We start from the raw sequence: 20,012 nt of genomic DNA, 5'->3' as shown, positions 1-20,012 counted from the left end.
CAGGAAAAACTTTAGCAAATGTAAGACAAACTATGAGAGAGAGAGAGAGAGAGAGAGAGAGAGAGAGAGAGAGAGAGAGAGAGAGAGAGAGAGAGAGGAAAAATGGGAGGGGAGGGAAGCATTCAGTATGACAGAGCGGAATCAGATAAACCCATTGCCACACAACAGCACGGGTTCCTACGCCTCCCGGGAAATGCAGCCACGAGCCTTTGTTTTGCTTTATATGATGTGTGGATGGTGTTGCTGACGTCGAAGCGCAAAGCGACTATTGATCTGGTTTATGACGGTTTTGATGACGAAAAAGGTGGAGAGTTGATTTTACGTTTTGCCTTATGCTATGTGTGGATGGTTTTGATGCTTTGCTTTATATGATGCGTGGATGGTATTCCTGACGTTCAAGTGCAAAGTGAATACTGTTTTTAGTCTACCTGATGTGTGGATGGTTTTGGTGACGCATAGGTGTAGAAGAGATACCTGCTTTGCTTTAAATGATGTGTGGATGGCACTGCTGGCGACGAAGCACGAAATGAATAGTGTTTTTGGGTTTATCTGATGTGTGGATGGCTCTGATGACGTAGAGGTGAAACAAAATCAATACTTCCCCCGGGCATCTTCAACTTGCAATCAGTTTATGTCACAGTAACAAACATTTTAATTATTTTGCCTTCCCGGAAATGTCAAGCACTCGGCTGACGTCAAAAAAAAAAAAATAATAAAAAAAAACTGTCCCGTGTAATACGAATGAATGCTACAGCAGAAATCTAGGTGAGAAAAACACCTTTTTTTTTTTTTCTTGTTTCCGTGGGGCAGGTATTGTTGATGCTCTTGGGAAATACGACCGCTGTGTTGTCGACGCATTCACTGAGTCGGAAGAGAGATTGCTTTTATTTCCATTGCTATTTTTATTTTTCCATGAGTATATTCTCGTTTTTTATCTTTAAAGAGAAAGGAGGATGCTTCTTGATCATAATGAGGTGAATTTTTTGATGGATAATGAGGCAGAATTCTCAGACTATGTACAAACTTTCCATATGCTTTAAAGAATAACAAAATGTCACAAAAACAATGAATATATTAAGAAATGAAACTGGCTTTGAGTTCAGCACAAAACCACAAACATAGAGACTACGGCTCTACATTCTCTCCATGGCACTGCTTCGTGACTAGCTGGAGAGATGCAAATTTTATAACTAGTTCAGGTGAAAAGAGTATAGTTAGGTTACTACACACATATATTTAATTAATCTCTCGTCCTCTTATCTCAAGGTTTTTATTCCATTTACTCTACGTCTCTCAATCATTTAACTATCAATATCAGTCCATATCTACAATGCTCTTTTTGTCTGAACTTGGCCTAAAATTGCCATCTCCTCATCTTGAATGCCGTGTTGTAAGAGTAGACTGACGCTAAAATATGAGGCTAATCACGAAGAAGTCCTGTGGAAAGGATGGTGAGCCGTAGCATCGCCTTTCTCTGCCACAGAGTTGCGTGAAAGAAGCGACTAAAGGACGAAAATTTGGGTCAAGTTAAAGTAAAAACAATACAGTTAGTCTGTTTCTCTATATTTCTGTATATCATTTAGCTACCATCAGCCTATGTCTACTATACATCTATCTATCTCATATGTCTATCTATCAGTTCAAGCATCAGTCTGTCTAAAGTGTATTTCTGTGCCCACCATTGACTGTGGAATAAGCTGCGAAAGGACGAAAATCTGGGCCATGTTAGAGTAAAAACAGAAAAGTCTATTTCTCTGTTTGTGTATATCATTTAGCCACCATCGGCCATTATCTATCATACATCTATCTCATATATATCTGTCAAAAGCATCAGTCTATCTTAAGTGTATTTTTATTCCCAAAATCAACCTAGTTTCACAAAATTCGATATTCCGTGGCTCGAGCGACGCCCAACTGACCACATAAATTTTAAATGTCAAAAAAAGAATATCACTTTATTGAAATACTGTGAGTTAAATCCATTCATATTAATGGTAATGGGGTTGTGGTCAATTTTTAAGTGGCTGGCAAACCATTATGAAAATATATGGGCTGTTTTATGGGCTCATCTTGGAATATATCATTTCCTGGGAGAATTTTTTTGTATATTACTTGTTATTGTTATAATGTAGATGATGATGATGGTGACTATAATAATAATAATAATAATAATAATAATAATATTAATAATATTAATAATGATAATAATAATAATAATAATAATAATAATAATAATAATAATAATGATAATAATAATAATAGTAATAACAACAACAACATCAATAATAATAATAATAGAGGAGGAAAGGGTGGCTGAGATTGTGGCGGATGGAAGGGTGCAAGGAATAAATGTGTTGGGAGAGTTGAATGATTCTTTGATCACGAAGGAGGAAGTGGAGAAGGCAGTAAAGGAGATGAAAGCAGGGAAAGCTGCAGGTATGGATGGGTGTGCTGTGGAATGCCTGAAGGGTGGTGGAGTGACTATTGTTGACTGGTTAGTAAGATTGTTGAATGTGTGCTTTGAGAAAGGTATGGTGCCAATTGACTGGGCAAGTGCTTGTGTGGTCCCGTTGTATAAAGGCAAGGGTGATAAGTATGAATGTACTAGCTTTAGGGGTATAAGTCTGTTGAGTGTTGTAGGTAAGGTGTATGGTAGAGTGTTAATTATGAGAGTTAGAGAGGGTACAGAGGGAGTAATTAGTGATGAGCAGTGTGGCTTTAGGAGGGAGGGGATGCGTTGATCAGGTGTTTGCTGTGAGACAAGTGTGTGAAAAGTATTTAGCGAAAGGCAAGGATGTGTTTTGGGCATTTATGGATTTAGAGAAAGCGTATGATAGAATTGATAGGGAGGCTTTGTGGACTGTTTTAAGATTGTATGGACTTGATGGTAGGTTACTAAAAGGGGTGAAAAGTTTTTATGTAAATAGTAGAGCGTGTGTAAGAGTGGGAAATGCTGTGAGTGATTGGTTTCCCGTGAGAGTGGGGCTGCGACAGGGATGTGTGATGTCGCCTTGGTTGTTTAATATTTACATGGATGGTGTTGTAAGGGAGGTGAATGCAAGAGTTTTAGGTGGTCTGAGTCTGGTAAATGTTGATGGAGGAGAGTGGAATCTGAAGCAGCTGCTGTTTGCAGATGATACTGCACTGGTGACTGATTCAGAGGAGAGATTGGAGAGAGTTGGTAGAGGAGTTTGGAAGGGTGTGTGAGAGGAGGAAATTGAAAGTAAATGAGAATAAGAGTAAAGTGATGAAGTGTACGAGGTTGATAGATGGTAGGGGGATGAATATAGTTTTGAATGGTGAGTTGCTTGAGGAGGTAGATTGTTTTAAATATCTAGGGTCACATGTTGCTGTGGATGGAAGAATAGATGCAGAAGTGAAGTTTAGAATAAATGAAGTAGGAAAGGTGCTGGGAGGAATGAAAAAAGTGTTTAAATGTCGTTCGCTTAGAATGGATGTAAAGAGAAGGCTGTATGAGGGTGTTGTGGTACCGACTGCATTATATGGGTCTGAAACATGGAATATGGGTGTAGCAGAGAGGAAAAGTTTGAATGTAATGGAGATGAGATGTCTGAGGAGTATGTGTGGAGTGACGCGTATGGATCGGGTGCGAAATGATGAAGTGCGAAGGAGAACTGGAGTTGTTCGGGAGATGGCTGGTAGAGTTGAGCAGAGGGTGTTGCAATGGTTTGGGCATATGGAGAGAATGGATAATGAGCGATTGGTGAAAAAGATAACTAGATCTGATGTGAGAGGTGTAAGGCTGAGAGGAAGACCACGAATAGGATGGATGGACAGTGTGAAGAGAGCGCTGGATGCGAGATGGATGTCTGTTGAGCAAGGAAGAGTGGCTGTGCGTGACAGAAATAAATGGAGAGGAATTGTGAATGAATAAGTGATGACGCAGCCCTGAGGGGATATTCTCCCGCATTTGGTCTGATCAGCTAGTCAGGTCAGGTGCGGGTAAGGGGATGGGTCTGTTATGATGTGGCAGGGGTAAACCAGTTCTGCTGTCGGGCCCTGCTGCGGATGTCACTGATTGCATTGCCCAGTTGACCCTTGTGCGGTGTGGTGCGGTGAGGATCTGTCCGTTCTCCCCTTTGGGGCTAAGATGCGAATGAATGTGTTTGAATGGATGAGTAAATGGAGAGTGAGTCGTCCTGTCTCGGCTACCTCCCTTTCCTTGGGGGAAGCAGCCTAGGTATATAGATAGATAGAATAATACCTCCTCCTCCTCCTCCTCTTCGTTTTACTTCTCCTCCTCCTCTACTGCTTCTCCTTTTCTTCTTCCTCTCCTCCTCCTCCCCCTCCTTCTCCCATTACTACTACAATTATTATTATAATTATTACAGATTTGCTCTCCAATTTGAATCAACAGGACACATTATCATCATCATCATCATCATCATCATCATCATTTTTATTATTATTATTAATATTATTATTATCATCACTATTATTATTATTATTATTATTATGACAAGAGAAAGGAAAAAATAATAAATCGCCAAGGAAAACGCACTACGAAGCCACCCATGCCACCAAGAGAACAGTTATTTCCGTCAGCAACGTTCAAGTAGAAAACGTTTGTAGAATGAGAAAGAGTAGATACCGGTCTATTAACATTTCTGTGCCTCCGTGACGTCATTCGTAGTTATGTTCTCTCAGTGACGGATGTAAAGCCGGATTAGGGTGAACTGGATTTTGAAGATATATTAATTTGTCTCCTCAGAGTAACTCAAAAACAGGAAAAAATTGTCTGGAGATGACGATGATAATAATAATAATAATAATAATAATAATAATGGTAATAATAATAATAATGGTAATAATAATAATAATAATAATAATAATAATAATAATAATAATAATAATAGCGCAAAAAGGGCTGTGCGTGATGCTAAAGTGGCAGCAGGTGAGAGGTGGGGCAGCAGTTGACTGAGATTTTTCAACAGAATAAGAAAATGTTTTGGAAGGAGGTGAAAAGGGTGCGAAAGGGAGAGTCTTGGAAGCAAGAGCGAGTAAAAACAAAAGATGGAAGGGTGTTAACTGAGATGGATGCAGTATGGAAGAGATAGGCAGAGAATTTTGAAAGATTGTTAAATGTAGAGGAGGAAAGGGAGGCTAAGATTGTGGCAGGTGGAAGGGTTCAAGGAATAAATGTGCTGGAAGAGTTGAATGATTCGTTGATCACGATGGAGGAAGTGCAGGAGGCAGTAAAGGAGATGAAAACAGGGAAAGCTGCAGGTATGGATGGGTGTGCTGTGGAATGCCTGAAAGGTGGTGGAGCGACTATTGTTGACTGGTTAGTAAGATTGTTGAATGTGTGTTTTGTGAGAGGTATGGTGCTGATTGACTGGGCAAGTGTTTGTGTGGTTCTGCTGTATAAAGGTAGGGGTGATAAGTATGAATGTACTAGCTTTACCGGTATAAGTCTGTTGAGTGTTGCAGGTAAAGTGTATGGTAGAGTGTTAATTAAGAAAGTTAGAAAGGGTACAGGGGGAGTGATTGGTGATGAACAGTGTGGCTTTAGAAGAGGGAGGGGATGCGTGGATCAGGTGTTTGCTGCGAGACAGGTGTGTGAAAAGTATTTGGCGAAAGGTAAGGATGTGTTTTGGGTGTTCATGGATTTAGAGAAAGCGTATGATAAAACTGATAGGGAGGCTTTATGGACTGTTTTGAGATTGTATGGACTTGATGGTAGGTTGTTAAAAGGAGTGAAAAGTTTTTATATAAATAGTTGAGCATGTGTATGAGTAGGAAATACTGTGAGTGATTGATTTCCCGTGAGAATGGGGCTGCGGCAGGAATGTGTGATGTCGCCTTGGTTGTTTAATATTTATATGCTTGGTGCTGTAAGGGACGTGAATGCGTGAGTGTTAGGTGGAGGTTTGAGTCTGGTGAATGTCGATGGTAGAGAATGGAATCTGAATCAGCTGCTGTTTTCAGATGATACTTCACTGGTGGCTGATTCAGAGAAGAGACTGAAACAGTTGATAGAGGAGTTTGGAAGGGTGTGTGAAAGGAGTAAATTGAGGGTAAATGAGAACAAGAGTAAAGTGATGAAGTGTACAAGGTTGGTAGATGGTAGGAGGATAAATATAGTTTTGAATGGTGAGTTGCTTGAGGAGGTAGAGTGTTTTAAGTATTTAGGGTCACATGTTGCTGTGGATGGAAGAATAGATGCAGAAGTGTAGTTTAGAATGAATGAAGTAGGAAAGGTGCTGGGAGTAATGAAAAAGTGTTTAGATGTTGTTCTCTTAGAATGGATGTAAAGAGAAGGCTGTATGAGAGTGTAGTGGTACCGACTGCATTATATGGGGCTGAAACATGGAATATGGGTGTAGAAGAGAGGAAAAGTTTGAATGTAAAGGAGATGAAGTGTCTGAGGAATATGTGTGGAGTGACGCATATGGATCGAGTGAGAAATGTTGAAGTGTGAAGGAGAGCTAGAGTTATGTGGGAGATGGCTGGTAGAGTTGAGCAGCGAGTGTTGCGATGGTCTGGGCATATGGAGAGAAGGGATGAAGAGTGATTGGTGAAAAATATAATTGGAATGAATGTGAGAAATATAAGGCTGAGAGGAAGACCACGAATAGGATAGATGGACAGTGTGATGAGAGCGTTAGATGCGAGAGGGATGTCTGTTGAGCAAGGACGAGTGGCTGTGCGTAATAGGGATGACTGGAAAGAAATTGTGAATGAATAAATGGTGACGCGGCCCTGAGGGGATATTCTCCCGCATTAGGTCTGATCAACCGATCAGGTCAGGTGTGGGTAAAGAGATGGGTCCATTATGATGTGGCAGGAGTAAACCAGCTCTGCTGTCTGGCCCTGCTACAGATGTCGCTGATTGCACTGCGCAGCTGACCCTTGTGCGGTGTGGTGTGGTGAGGATCTGTCCCTTCTCCCCTTGGGGCTAAGATACGAATAAATGTTTGTGTGTGTGTGTGTGTGTGTGTGTGTGTGTGTGTGGATGAGTAAATTGGGAGTGTGTCGTCCTGTCTCGGTTACCTCCCTTTCTATAGGGGAAGCAGCCTAGGTATATAGATAATAATAATAATAATAATAATAATAATAATAATAATAATAATAATAACTACGACGATATTGATGATAATGACAAGGATGATGATGATGATATTAATAATAATAACAAAATCATAATAAAATTCATACAAGTAAAATGATTAAGAAATAAAACTGTTTAATTAAGCACGCCTAATAAGGTAAATGAATCAGATATTCATTTTTGCAAGAATTCCTCGGTCACATTATAATCTCTCGTAAAAATACCACTAGTAATAATTTCCTTGCTCGGACAAAGGATAATTACCGGATAATCAGGTCTTCTCGTGGTTGTCTTCGTATCTCAGGAGGGTCTTAACAACCCTTATGTAGCGATTTATTTTTGCATGTTCATTTTAATATTCGTTGGTGTTCATATCTTTGGCTTCGTGGTGGAAAGGGACGCCTTCATGTGGTGGCATTAATATAGAGTCTCAGTTACTTCCGTATCCCCCGTAGGGAGGATGGTGGACTGCTGTTTGATGAGGAACTTAAGCCTGCAGTCCACCGCGTACACATTCAGCTGAGCAATCATATACAAGACAATCCAAAGGTGTTATGTACAAAATAATTCGCTAAGGAAGAGGTGTTAGGTAATATTCAAAGACACATTAGGGTGTGAACAAGCACCTCTTTCTTTGCGATTTAATCTACTTTTCATTCTTGAAAACTCAAGGCAGGTGACCTGGCATCTTTCGATACAATAATATTTCCAGGTTTCTTACACACACACACACACACACACACACACACACACACACACACACACACACAAACGTATATCATGTTCTCTCTCTCTCTCTCTCTCAATTACCAGCTGGTGAAACAGGACAAATTAATTTCCATGGTAAAACCTGGTTCGTGAGTCTCTCTCTCTCTCTCTCTCTCTCTCTCTCTCTCTCTCTCTCAATTTCCAGCTCCGTTAATTACGCCCCAGATTATGGTGAACTAACTGAGATAAACCAGGGTCGTGATAAGGACTGTGTGCCGGGATGAGAGAGAGAGAGAGAGAGAGAGAGAGAGAGAGAGAGAGAGAGAGAGAGAGAGAGAGAGAGAGAGAGAGGTACCCTGAGTCTGTAAAAGTTCTTTGATGTTTGAAATTGTAGAGTGAGGGTAAGTGAATGTGTGTGTGTGTGTGTGTGTGTGTGTGTGTGTGTGTGTGTGTGTGTGTGTGTGTGTGTGTGTGTGTGTGTGTGTGTGTGTGTGTGTATGTGTGTGTGTGTGTGTGTGTGTGTGTGTGTGTGTGTGTGTGTGTGTGTGTGTGTGTGTGTGTGTGAAAGAGAGAGAAAGAAGGAACGAGGAAACTTTAGATAAAAGAAAACTCGAAAAGGACAAGTTCGTGATAAAAATAAACAGGAGAGAGAGAGAGAGAGAGAGAGAGAGAGAGAGAGAGAGAGAGAGAGAGAGAGAGGAGGTGACGTAGGATGGAAAGCTCTCAGAAGAGTCTCTTAGAAGTGACTGATGAGAGGAGCAGGGTGGTGGAGGTGGGTATGATGGTGAGAGGGTGAGATGCTGGGGATGGAGATGAGGAGGGAGATGAGGGGGCGTGGGTAGGGCAAGGATAAGTTGTGTATAAGGGGAGATGAGGAGGCGTGGGTAGGGCTAGGATAAGTTGTGCATAAAGGGATTTGAAATGAGGAAAAGGATGACTTGGTGTGGCTGGGAGGAGACATGGAGAGATGGGGTGATGTGGAAGAAGAAATGGGTAATGAAAGGTGAGGATTGGAGAGTTAGGGTGAGGGAGGGGAGGGCGTGGTTGAGTGAAGATGGTGGAGATGGAAAGTGAGAAATTGATGGTGACCGGAGAATTGGAGGGAAAGGTTTCTGTAAAATGGATGGGTAACCCTAATCCTCCTCTCTACACATTTCGTCTCTTATTTCTCCCTTTCTCTACATCTTTCCTTCCTTATTTATATTACTCCTTTATTTTTTCTCTCTCTCTAACCTTTCCTTCCCCCTCCCCCCTCTCTCTCTATCTCTGACTCTCTCACTCACGTCTCAGTGTTGACAGAACTCTCGCAACTTTTTAACCACCTTTCCACCCTACACGTCCAGCCCATATCAAAGTACTCTTTTTGATTTTCACCTCTCTCTCTCTCTCTCTCTCTCTCTCTCTCTCTTAATAATATAATGATGTGCTAGTTAATAATTTTGACTTATCTGGTGTCGCCGACATACCTGAAGATCCAGTTCAGTAAATAAATAAATTAATTAAAAAATATCATTATCATCATCATCATCATCATCATCATCATCATCCAGACCTCCTTTCCTATCCTAGGTTTAGATGACGTAGGGTTTTGAGACCCGGAAAAAAATCTTAATATGAGATGCTAACCAGAGTTTCCTTAGATAAATGGGCCAGACTCTCATTCACACCCCATTAATAAATAGAAATAAATGGAGGTATTTCTGACTAGTGAAATTCGATCTTGAAATAACAGAGAATTATACATACTAATGGGAAAATTGCTACTCACGTTTTCTCTGCGTCATGAGAGATAAGATCTTGGAGGGGAGGGGGAGTGCATTATTTCCATCAATATGTTGTCGTAATGGCTGTAATTCCACTGTCCAGCACTTGTGTTGCATGTAATTCCTATCGCCTGTAATATGGAATATGTTAAAGATAGTAAAACACACATACTCTCTCTCTCTCTCTCTCTCTCACACACACACACACACACACACACACACACACACACACATCACCCTGACACATCGCAACATTCCATTAGCTTAACCACTTTCCAATCTGGGCAGGGAGTCAGCCCACCTCGCCACCCTCCCCAAACAGCTTAACCCAGTCCCACACTCATGGATGACGCAGACTTCTTATTATTGCTTTTTTCAGAAGCTGATTTTAGTCCTTTTGATAATATAAAAGAAAGTGGAAATTGGGAAAAGTGCAAAGTGGGGTTACTGTTTTTTGTTTTTCTCCGTCGCCATTGCCACTGTGTGTGTGAGTGTGTGTGTGTGTGGAAGAAGAAGAGGTGTGTTTGTGTGTGTGAAGGGAGAGGGTGAGGAAGACAGAAGAGAGAGGCAGGAAGGGAGGATGTGCAGTACCTTGGTGGAGAGAGAGAGAGAGAGAGAGAGAGAGGTATGGTAATACTTGGGACTTTGAGTGTAGAATAGGGAGAGTTAGCAGGAAAAAAATGAAAGAGGATGGAAAAAACGACAGAAAGGATGTTATTATGAAGTTCTTGAAGGCAAAGGAAGTCCATTTGCGAGTAGGATATGCTAACCACAGCATCACCTGCCCCCCGAAAGGAAAATGGATATGCGAGAAAGCGGGTGACAGTGCGTAAGAATATTGTAAGAGACGCAGAAGGAGATGGATGAGGAGTATGAACCTGAAAGTAATGTTGAAATATGGGAAGGAAGAGAGAGGTGATGAAAAAGGGAACGAGTCTTGAAAACGCAGGGGAAACATGAGTGAGGAGGAAGGAGAGTGAAAGTTTGTAAAGGAAGGTGAGGCCTAACTGATAGAATATAATAATGCTTTGACGTATCTCTCTCTCTCTCACACACACACACACACACACACACACACACACACACACACACACACGAGCACACCAATCCCCACACTCATTCCCAAACACGCTTCGTTCCCCCCATACACAGATCACACAGAATCCTACAAATCATCCCACTATTTCTGCCAGTAAAAAAAACAACAACAACAAAAAAACAATAATAATAAAACGAAAAAAATGAGCCTCCCACCTGATCCTTTGCAAAACACAGGCAATCAAGTTAATAAGGTAAACTGATCCACCGCCACCCACCGCTGACACCAACACCAAAATTAGCGTATCATATTTACAGAGCATTTTGTGATGTGGGAGAGCGTGTTTTTTTTGTGTAGAGTGTGTGTTTGTGTTTGTTTTCCACGGAGGTCTGGTTTTCCGTGTGTCTGTCTGTTTCTGTCGTCTGTCCATCTGCATTCTATCTATGTACTGATCTATTTCTCTGTCTTGTGTGTGTGTGTGTGTGTGTGTGTGTGTGTGTGTGTGTGGGGCCAGGGTAAACCAATCACCCAGATATCACCACGCAAGCAAGCCTCATTCAATGATCAATCACGCCCACACACACACACAAAAGCAACCAACACTGGGTATCGCAACACAAAACGGCGTTCAATAAACAATTACCATCAGATAATTGGTTGTTGATGCGCGACCAGTGATACGGGGTGACAGGTCGAATTGCACTGGGGTATATTTTAGTATGTAACCTGATCAATGCCCTCTTTTCACTCTAACTTGGCCTAAAATTGCCATCTATCTATCTTGAATGCTGAGTTGTAACAATAGATTAACACTGGAGGGGCAACCTATACTCTGTTCACTTTCAGTAGGCGTAAAACTGCCATCTCCTTATCTTGAATTCTGACCTGTAGCAAGAGATGACCTGTAGAATGTGTGCTAGTCACGAAGAAGTATTATGGAAAGGATGCAGAGCCGTTGTATGTCTTATTCTGTCACTGAACTGCGGTTAATAAGGTGCTACAGGAACGAAAATCTCCTCCAAGAGTGAATGAATTCTAGTCACGAAGAAGTGCCAAATTAAGGTAATAGAACTAGTTGGTTAAAACAGGTGGAGGCGCCCTACATCCACTTACTCTATGTATTGTAAAGTAACCTCCAGGTGACTCTATACTAAAAGACAAACTAAAATGTTTTCTTGTAATCCAGAGAACCATCTACAGAGCTGAGTGGTAGTCATATAACCAGACGGACGTCTGTTGGTCTAGTGCATGAAGTCTCTCCTGCCGGATGTGCTGTAAAAGGGCTTCAGTCCAAGGGTGGGTTGGGTTTTATATCAAATATTGACACCTCTTTGGGATCGTACCTAAGCAAAGCCGTCACTCCGACCAGGGCGTTCTAACCACTAGACCACCAGACACCTGTCACCAATATATGAGTTGATAGAGGACTGTTCATATATGGGGTAATTATTCGTAAAGGAGGAGGGAATAATTGAAATGGAGTTTGATGTGAGGGTCCGGTAACCAAAATGGAAATTAGGTGTGACCAGCTATTAGACTTATTACTGATTGTCTATCTATCTGTCTATCAGTCTCTCTCTCTATCTATCTGACCGTGCAGTTCCTCGACCCGGCCATATTGGTGCCACCACATGAAGGCGTCCCTCTCCAGAAGCTGCGGTAATAGAGACAAATGCGTGCCAAGGGAGACTTGGTTTGATAAAGGAGTGTCATCAGGGCTTCATTATCGCTCCAAGACACACACCTGCTGCACTGTGGAAGAGTTCGCAGTGCGTACTTTAAGATACATATACTCGTTCTGCGATACACATACGCACTTTACGATACATACACGAGCTTTACGATAAATATACTCGCTTTACGGTACATATACTCTCCTGTATGAGACAGCCCTAGCATGTATTCAATATGGAAGGTGGGTGTTAGCGCCGGAGTGATGACATGTGGAGGTGTAGGAGGACTACTGGGCCTCGGAATGGGTCACTGCCCCCGAGAAATAGGCCCTGCAGCCTTTGCCCAGAGTCGGACACATTAAAAAAAAAAAAAAAAAAAAAAAAAAAAAACTATGGGGATACATCAGCAAGAGGACACTGCAAAAGACTGCATAAAAAGAAAGGTGATAGAGACGTTAGGAAATTTAGTTTCCCAAATACAGAAATTTATCAGTGGAATGCACTACCGAATGAAACAGTGTGTGCCAAAACAATTAATGAATTTAAGGATATGTACGGTAAATATGGTTTAAGACGGGACAGTACGAGCTTGACTCATTCCTGTAAAGATACAATTAGGTAAGAACACACACCTACGTACCATTCCAGCATTAAACCTGTTCCGACACCCTCTCAACTATACCACTAAACATCCCTTGTCAGCATCAGCAACACTCCATCATTTACTCATCAACAGTCAGTCTCAGTATAGACTCACAAACATTCCATCTCATTCATTACTTATTTAGTCCTTTCACCTTAACTTGACCAAGGTTTTTGTCCTGCAACTCATTCCACGTAACAGAAAAAGGACAATGCAAAGGCTCTACATCCTTCCCACAGCACTTCTTCGTGACTAGCATCATTTCCTAGTGTATATATTTTTTTTATACAACTGAGCCTGCAAGAAAGAGAGAGGAAAATTTTAGGCCAAGTTAGAGTAAAAAGAGCGTAGCATTCACCCGCCACGCAAGTCTGCCGAACATTTCTCATTCAGCAAGTTTGTGGGCTTGATATATGGACTTCGCTCAGGTAGCCCTCTCAAACTTCGAGTCTTGCCTCACTCCATATATTTCTGTGTGGCAGCATGAGTGTGTGTGTGTGTGTGTGTGTGTGTGTGTGTGTGTGTGTGTGTGTGTGTGTGTGTGTGTGTGTGTGTGTGTGAGCAAGTGGGCGAGTTAACATGAAATATTAAGTAATTCTAATCATTTTTAAAGATTCTAGACTGTGATGATTCTGCTCAGTGATTCGAAAATATTAGTGCTTCCAACAATTGTTTTAAAATTTCTAGATATCTCTCGGTCATAGGAGTTACCTGGCCAATTTAATTATACCTTGTGGTCACCTGTCTTAATAACAGACACACGTTCTCTTTGGCATAGCATAATCTGTAGCCAGGAAATGAATGCAAGCGAACAAGCAACTGAATATCACTGAGCAATTTCATTTTACTCAAGTGTTGGGAAACTAGAAATGTTCTTTACAGGAGAAACCGAAGAAAGTAGAGACAAATTCAATATTCATTCATTATGAGATACCTGGACACACCTTTTATTTTTGTTTTTGCATTTTTTTAAAGAAGATAGACGGAGGAAGGAAAAAAAAAATTTCATACACCAGCTTACACTGCATTTAAAACACGAGGTCGTAGGCATGGGGAACTAGATCGAGGAAAACAGTTTCAGAGTTGACCTGTTACCAGTTTCTAGTTTCAACAGCGAACGCCAGCGCACATAACCATAACAATTTGTAGTCTAGTGACGCGGTGACGCTAAATACAGGAGCATTAGAGTGAAGTTTACGTGAATCAGATTATCGAGAGGAATATCTTGCATGTGAAAGTTCTTAGGCGTGACTGACTGACCAGGCCGATGAATTTCGCATCTTGAAACATAGGAGGAATTAAAGCAGAATTCTGTTCAAGAGGAAAAGTGGCTGTATTATAACTTCCCGTGAAACAGAGATAATACTCTTAATTTGATTATCGCCGGATGGTAAAAGTCCTGGAGTTCCAATCATCACCAGACAATGAAATAGGAAAAGACAGTAGAGGAAAATTGGTCAGGAAAACAAAAGAGAAAAATTGGACAGATAAACAAAACAAAACAGGAAAACTGGGTAAGACAAGAAGATGGAAGAAAACTGGACAGAGAGTGTTAAGATCTTGCAACAACAAGAGAAGGAAACATTGCACAGTGAAGGCCACTCCTTGCACGTTTCCCTGACGTCACAAAGCCGCTCTTGCCTTTCCTACTCGTCCTCCTCCCCCCCCCCTCTCTCTCTCTCTCTTTCTCAGTAATCATATAATTTTCTTATTAATCTGTGTATCCGCTGTGCGTTTTCCCAGATAACTCTCTCTCTCTCTCTCTGTAGTCATATAATTTTCTTCTTAATCTGTGTATCCGTTGTACGTTTTCCCAGATAACCTTTCTCTCTCTCTCTCTCTCTGCCGGTATGTTCCTGCAATGTTATCGCTTACTCAGTCAACAATTAATGTTTTCACAAGCTTGTATTCATAACAAATCTGAACCCTGTTTCCTTCCGGGAGTTTATATATACATATATATATATATATATATATATATATATATATATATATATATATATATATATATATATATATATATCTTTCATTCTGCTATTTCTCGATTTTAGTTAGGTTGGAATTCATTCCCCCCCTCAAAAAAAAAAAAATTATAAATAAATAAATAAATAAAATAAACTATAAACGAAAGGCTGTATTTTTTTTTTTGTAGTGGTGTGGAATCTTCATTTTAAAATTGTCCAGCAATAGAAAAATAAACACACAACAAGGCATTGCAGAAAGCTCATACCTCTGCCCGCGCCACTCCGCCCATTGTACTGTAGGTGGCAGAGGCAATTAATTCTATGGTCTTTGTCAGCCGTGTTCCATAAAAATTCATGACTTCTTCCTGCATTCGGACTCGTGCTTTTCCAGTTGCGGACTAAATGAAGTAACCAGTGCACCATCGACTTCCCTTGGATGAGAGAGAGAGAGAGAAGCGGGGGAGGGGTTACTGCAGTAACTTGGCGGTGGATCATAGTTACGAGTGGCGGAGGGGGAGGTAATTGCTGAGACGTGGTTTTGCTTTCAGCCAGTTCCGGCGCTTGTGAGGCCTGTACATGTGGGAGGAAGGGGGTGTAAGCCTCGTTTATCTCCTTTGTAAATACTCAACACACACACACACACACACACACACACTTATGGTGGGTGTGCATGTGGGAGTATATATTGGCCCTGCTTATCTTTTCTTCTGTTCATTCTCGGCATTAATACACACACACACACACACACACACACACACACACACACACAAACAAAACCTAAACATCCTGTAGGTGCAAGTAAGAAGCCAAATCCCATTTAGATTTGGCGATAGTAAAGGGGCGGGGCAGGGGGGAGGGCAGGATGCAGGGCTGGTTGCCAACTTTAAGATAAAACTGTTGCTGTTCTTTCATGTTGTTTTAATATGTTGCAGGGACAGCTCAGCCTGCTGGTGTGGTCATGGGTGTGACTTTGGGAGTACGAAGGGAATAAATAATACACAAAAAATATTAATAACGCTTCCATAGCCGTCCGCGGAACACAATATTATACCCAGCTGAGTAGATGAGTAGGCTTTTATGAATCACCTTGTGTATAAAAATAATCTTAAATGAAACCAGAAAAATATATATAAATTTTTTGCCTATGGTCGCCCCTCCTCCCGCCAATGCAATATATCCGTGTCTTGTTATCCGCCCTAACGAAGGAACGATTTGCGTGGCTCAACACCATTCGTCCCGGCCTGCCAACGTGGGCAAGTGGGGTCAGGTGAGAGAGAGAGAGAGAGAGAGAGAGAGAGAGAGAGAGAGAGAGAGAGAGAGACTAATAAGCAAAACACACACACACACACACACACACACACACACACACACACACACACACACGAGACTAAAGGTAATAAAAACACAATCAAGTTTTAATCCCCACTTTAATTTCTCACATAAGCCATCGTTTTTCATCACCGTTTTACATATCAAATTTTACAGCCTCATGCGTCTATTATTATTATTATTATTATTATTATTATTATTATTATTATTATTATCATTTGGCTTCTTATTACCTCTTCATTAGTGATATATTCTGTACATTAATCCTGAAAAAAAAAAATCCCCTTGCACGTTACTGATGCAAATATTGAACATACGGTATTTTGATAACATGCAACAGAGAGTTTACAAAATGGAAAATAAATCGCTTAGGAAAAGGTGCTAGGAAGTCTCAAGTGGGGCCTACAGAATGGCATTTAGTTATACATTTTTTATTTAGTATATTTTTATCCACCTGGAGTTTGAACATCTATCGTCTCATCCTGCTGTTTTTTTTTCTCGTGTGTGTGTGTGTGTTTGTGTGTGTGTGTGTGTGTGTGTGTGTGTGTGTGTGTGTGATGATTAGCGGCAGGGATTATTGTGTATAAGGCTCATGTGTTTCTTCATAATTTCATTCTTGCATTATACCAAAAATCACTTGCTTTTAGTTTGGCAGGATCAGTTTCCCTTAGCAATCAATCATACAGCCAGCCAGTCACTCAGTCAATCAATTATCCTGGTTTCTGGGCCATTTTTTGCTTGGGTACAAGTTAAAGGGAAATCTCTTAACCCCGTAGGAGCAGAAAATAAACAAAACATTTTCCTGGCGTGTCTCCATTTCCATTTTCCGTGTTCCCCGTCAACGCCACTCCGTTTTCTTTGAGCTCTGTTTACACCCACCACTTTCTTCCTTGTCTTCGTATTCCTCGTTTTGGTTTCTTTTTCTTCTCCTCCTGGTGTTTGGCTACCAGAGCCTTTATCTCGGAGTCGGTGAGATTTTTGCCTGTGGTGTTCACGCTGAGATGAGGAAGAAAGAAAAAGATGTTTTGATTTCTTCTTGGCAACGACGTAAATAATAATGATAATTGATAACAGTTGTAGTAGTAGTGGCAGTAGTAGTAGTAGTAGTAGTAGCAGCAGCAGCAGCAGCAGCAGTAGTAGTAGTAGTAGTAGTAATAACAACAATACTTGTTTCTATGAAATTACAGCCAAATATAACGGGTCATGAACTTAAATTACAAATATTACTTCCTCGTAGCTAATAACCTTAAACTTCTGAACAAAATTACTAACACATTATTATTAATGTTAATGGAATGTATTACGAGAGTGACCTACATGAAAAATATAATTCCTTCCTAGAGAACAACAAAATCAATACGAAAATAAAAGATGCTGGGAAATGGGAGTGAAATATAACACGGATTGGAGTGAATTGGTGTGTGACGTGTGGAAGAGTTAAGTACACGTCATCTTAAGGAAAGAGTATGGTTGTCAGTTCTGCAGTTAATGAATTTCTCTCAAACCACTTCAGCAGGGAAGGGACAGTGAGAGAGAGAGAGAGAGAGAGAGAGAGAGAGAGAGAGAGAGAGAGAGAGAGAGAGAGAGAGAGAGAGAGAGAGAGAGAGAGAGGCAAAAGTGTTCGATGTCGGTACGTAGGCTATTCCTGCAGTGATACTGACACCATTCGCGGAAGTGGATGAAAAGCAAACTCGGATCAGGTGCGAGAATGGTTGATTGAAAGGACACACACACACACACACACACACACACACACACACACACAGACACAGACACAGACACACACACACACACACACACACACACACACACACACACACACACACACACACACACACACACACACACACACACACACACAAAACCCCATTCACCTCCCCCCTCCCACACACACACACACACCTGAGAGCGAATAAAGCTTTTTCCGGACGCGTAAAATCATGGCCACAACGGGATGGACTGGCTGGTATGCAGGTGCTGACTTTGACATGGCTACACATATAGTCAGCATTGTGGGGCAAGGTGGATGGACAGGGAAAAAGGGATACGGGGACGTGGAAAACAGTTTATAGAAAAGCGAGCGGGTGTTGTTCAGGCATTGGCGTAGCACATAGTCATATTCCGTGGACGAAATTCATGATCATATCTATCTATATCACTCTCCATCTATATCTATCTATCTGTCTATATCTATCTATCAAAAGGAGAGTGAATGACGAGAAAAACTGAATCATTTTCTCCTGACGACTAACTGGAGTGTGGGGGGGGAAGGAGTGGGGTCGCTCTCTCTCTTTTAGAATATCTTTGCATAGGTAAAAACTGGGGCTATCCATCTCCTCAGTCTTTTATCTCCCCGGCTTAATACATAACGCGTTTATTTCCTCCTGATATACGACTACAAGTTTCCCTGGACGTGTCAGGCGGTGGCAAAAATGGAGATATATCACCGGCGGGGACACGAACAGGGGAAAAAAAAAGATAAAAGGAAAAAAAAAGGAAAACTAAGGAGAGGCGTATTTCCCCGGCAGTCTTTTAAATCTCTTGAATTAAGTGACATTTTTTTGGTTTGTTTGTTCTTGGTTCCGTCAGAGTATTTATGCTTAAGTAATGGGCGATCCCGCGGGTTGAACTGGTTTATTGGCCTTCCTCTCTCACGGTTATCATTTGGTTCGATTAGTCTGTCTGTCTGTCTTTCTGCCTGTCTGTCTTTCTGCCTGTCTGTCTGTCTTATAGTAACATGGAAACTCCCTTGGATGGAAGTGAACCTAATTTAAAATAATGACTATGTAAAATCAAAGGATCAAGTGACTAAATTTCGGGCCAAGTAGGTCAAAGGTCAAGGTCAAAAGGAGTGGTGGTGGTGCTGTCTTGGCAGAGGTATGCACTCCCTGAAGCTTGTATTTAGCCACTCCAGTTCAATGAGATATCTCCGAAGCTGAGTACAATTTTCCGGAGATAACAAGATTAAAAAAAAAGGTTCTTGAGCCGACGGAGGTTATGGCTGGGAGCAGTTAGATATTGCCATCATTAACCCCTTCACTATTAAAGTCTTTTCCCAACACGAATAAGTAGTAGTAGTAGTAGTAGTAGTAGTAGAGGTGGTGCTGGTGGTAGTAGTAGTAGCAGTAGTCGTAGTAGTACCAGTCACAACCTCAGGCTCATTGAACCGGAACCTGGTGGGCCGCCGCTGCCTTGCTCCTGCAGTTCACCATCCTCCTTTAGGTGGATAGGGAGTAGACTGAGGGATATTTGTATAACCAGGCAGTGGACCCGCCTGTTATATCGGTACCCCCACGTGAAGGCGCCCCTCTCCAGCATCAAGTTAAAAGGCGGCAAGAATAGAATAAAAATAACGTCGGGACCAGAGGCGAGAAATAATTTATACGTCAAGGACATTTTTAGGGAAAGGGGATGGGGGTAAGAGGGGTTCCTATATTGTTTACCGGGAAAAATCTGATCTTCCATTAACTTTAGGGAGGAAAACTTAAAAGGTAAGGAGCTGACTTTGAAAAACGGGAGGCGGGACGAGATGACCAATTAATTTATGCATGGAAAAAGGAAGGCAGGTAAGAGAAATATTAGAGGGGGATAGTATATCAGGATTTTTTAATGCATTACGCAGGAGTGATCTTGACACTTTCCCGGGCAATACACGGATGGGAAGTTTACTCCTATCTATGTGCTAGTCAGGGACGTCTTCACGTGGTTGCACAGGTATAGCTGGGCGGCTCCACTGCCCGGTTATATATATATAAAAAAAAAAAATCCTTCACTTCCCTTCCTATTCCCCAAAAGGTGGATGGTGAGGTGTAGGAAATGGG

At 41.4% G+C, this 20,012-nt stretch overlaps 1 protein-coding gene across 1 annotated transcript in view; it reads right to left on the bottom strand.

The window, feature by feature from the left end:
- The window catches only part of LOC145417585 (pteridine reductase 1-like), an 84,266-nt gene extending 64,757 nt beyond the window's left edge, over nt 1-19,509 (bottom strand). The window contains exon 1 of the mRNA XM_080286290.1: nt 19,365-19,509. Within this exon, the coding sequence (XP_080142416.1) occupies nt 19,365-19,509 (145 nt within the window). The remainder of the gene's footprint in view (nt 1-19,364) is intronic.
- Nucleotides 19,510-20,012: the final 503 nt, after the last annotated feature.

The sequence above is a fragment of the Coenobita brevimanus genome, chromosome 110 (assembly GCF_032717465.1).
Source record: "Coenobita brevimanus isolate Jiangsu-jjx chromosome 110, ASM3271746v2, whole genome shotgun sequence".
Taxonomy (NCBI): Eukaryota; Metazoa; Arthropoda; class Malacostraca; order Decapoda; family Coenobitidae; genus Coenobita; species Coenobita brevimanus.
Note: the sequence above shows the minus strand (reverse complement) of the source record. Positions and strands in the feature narration are given on the sequence as shown.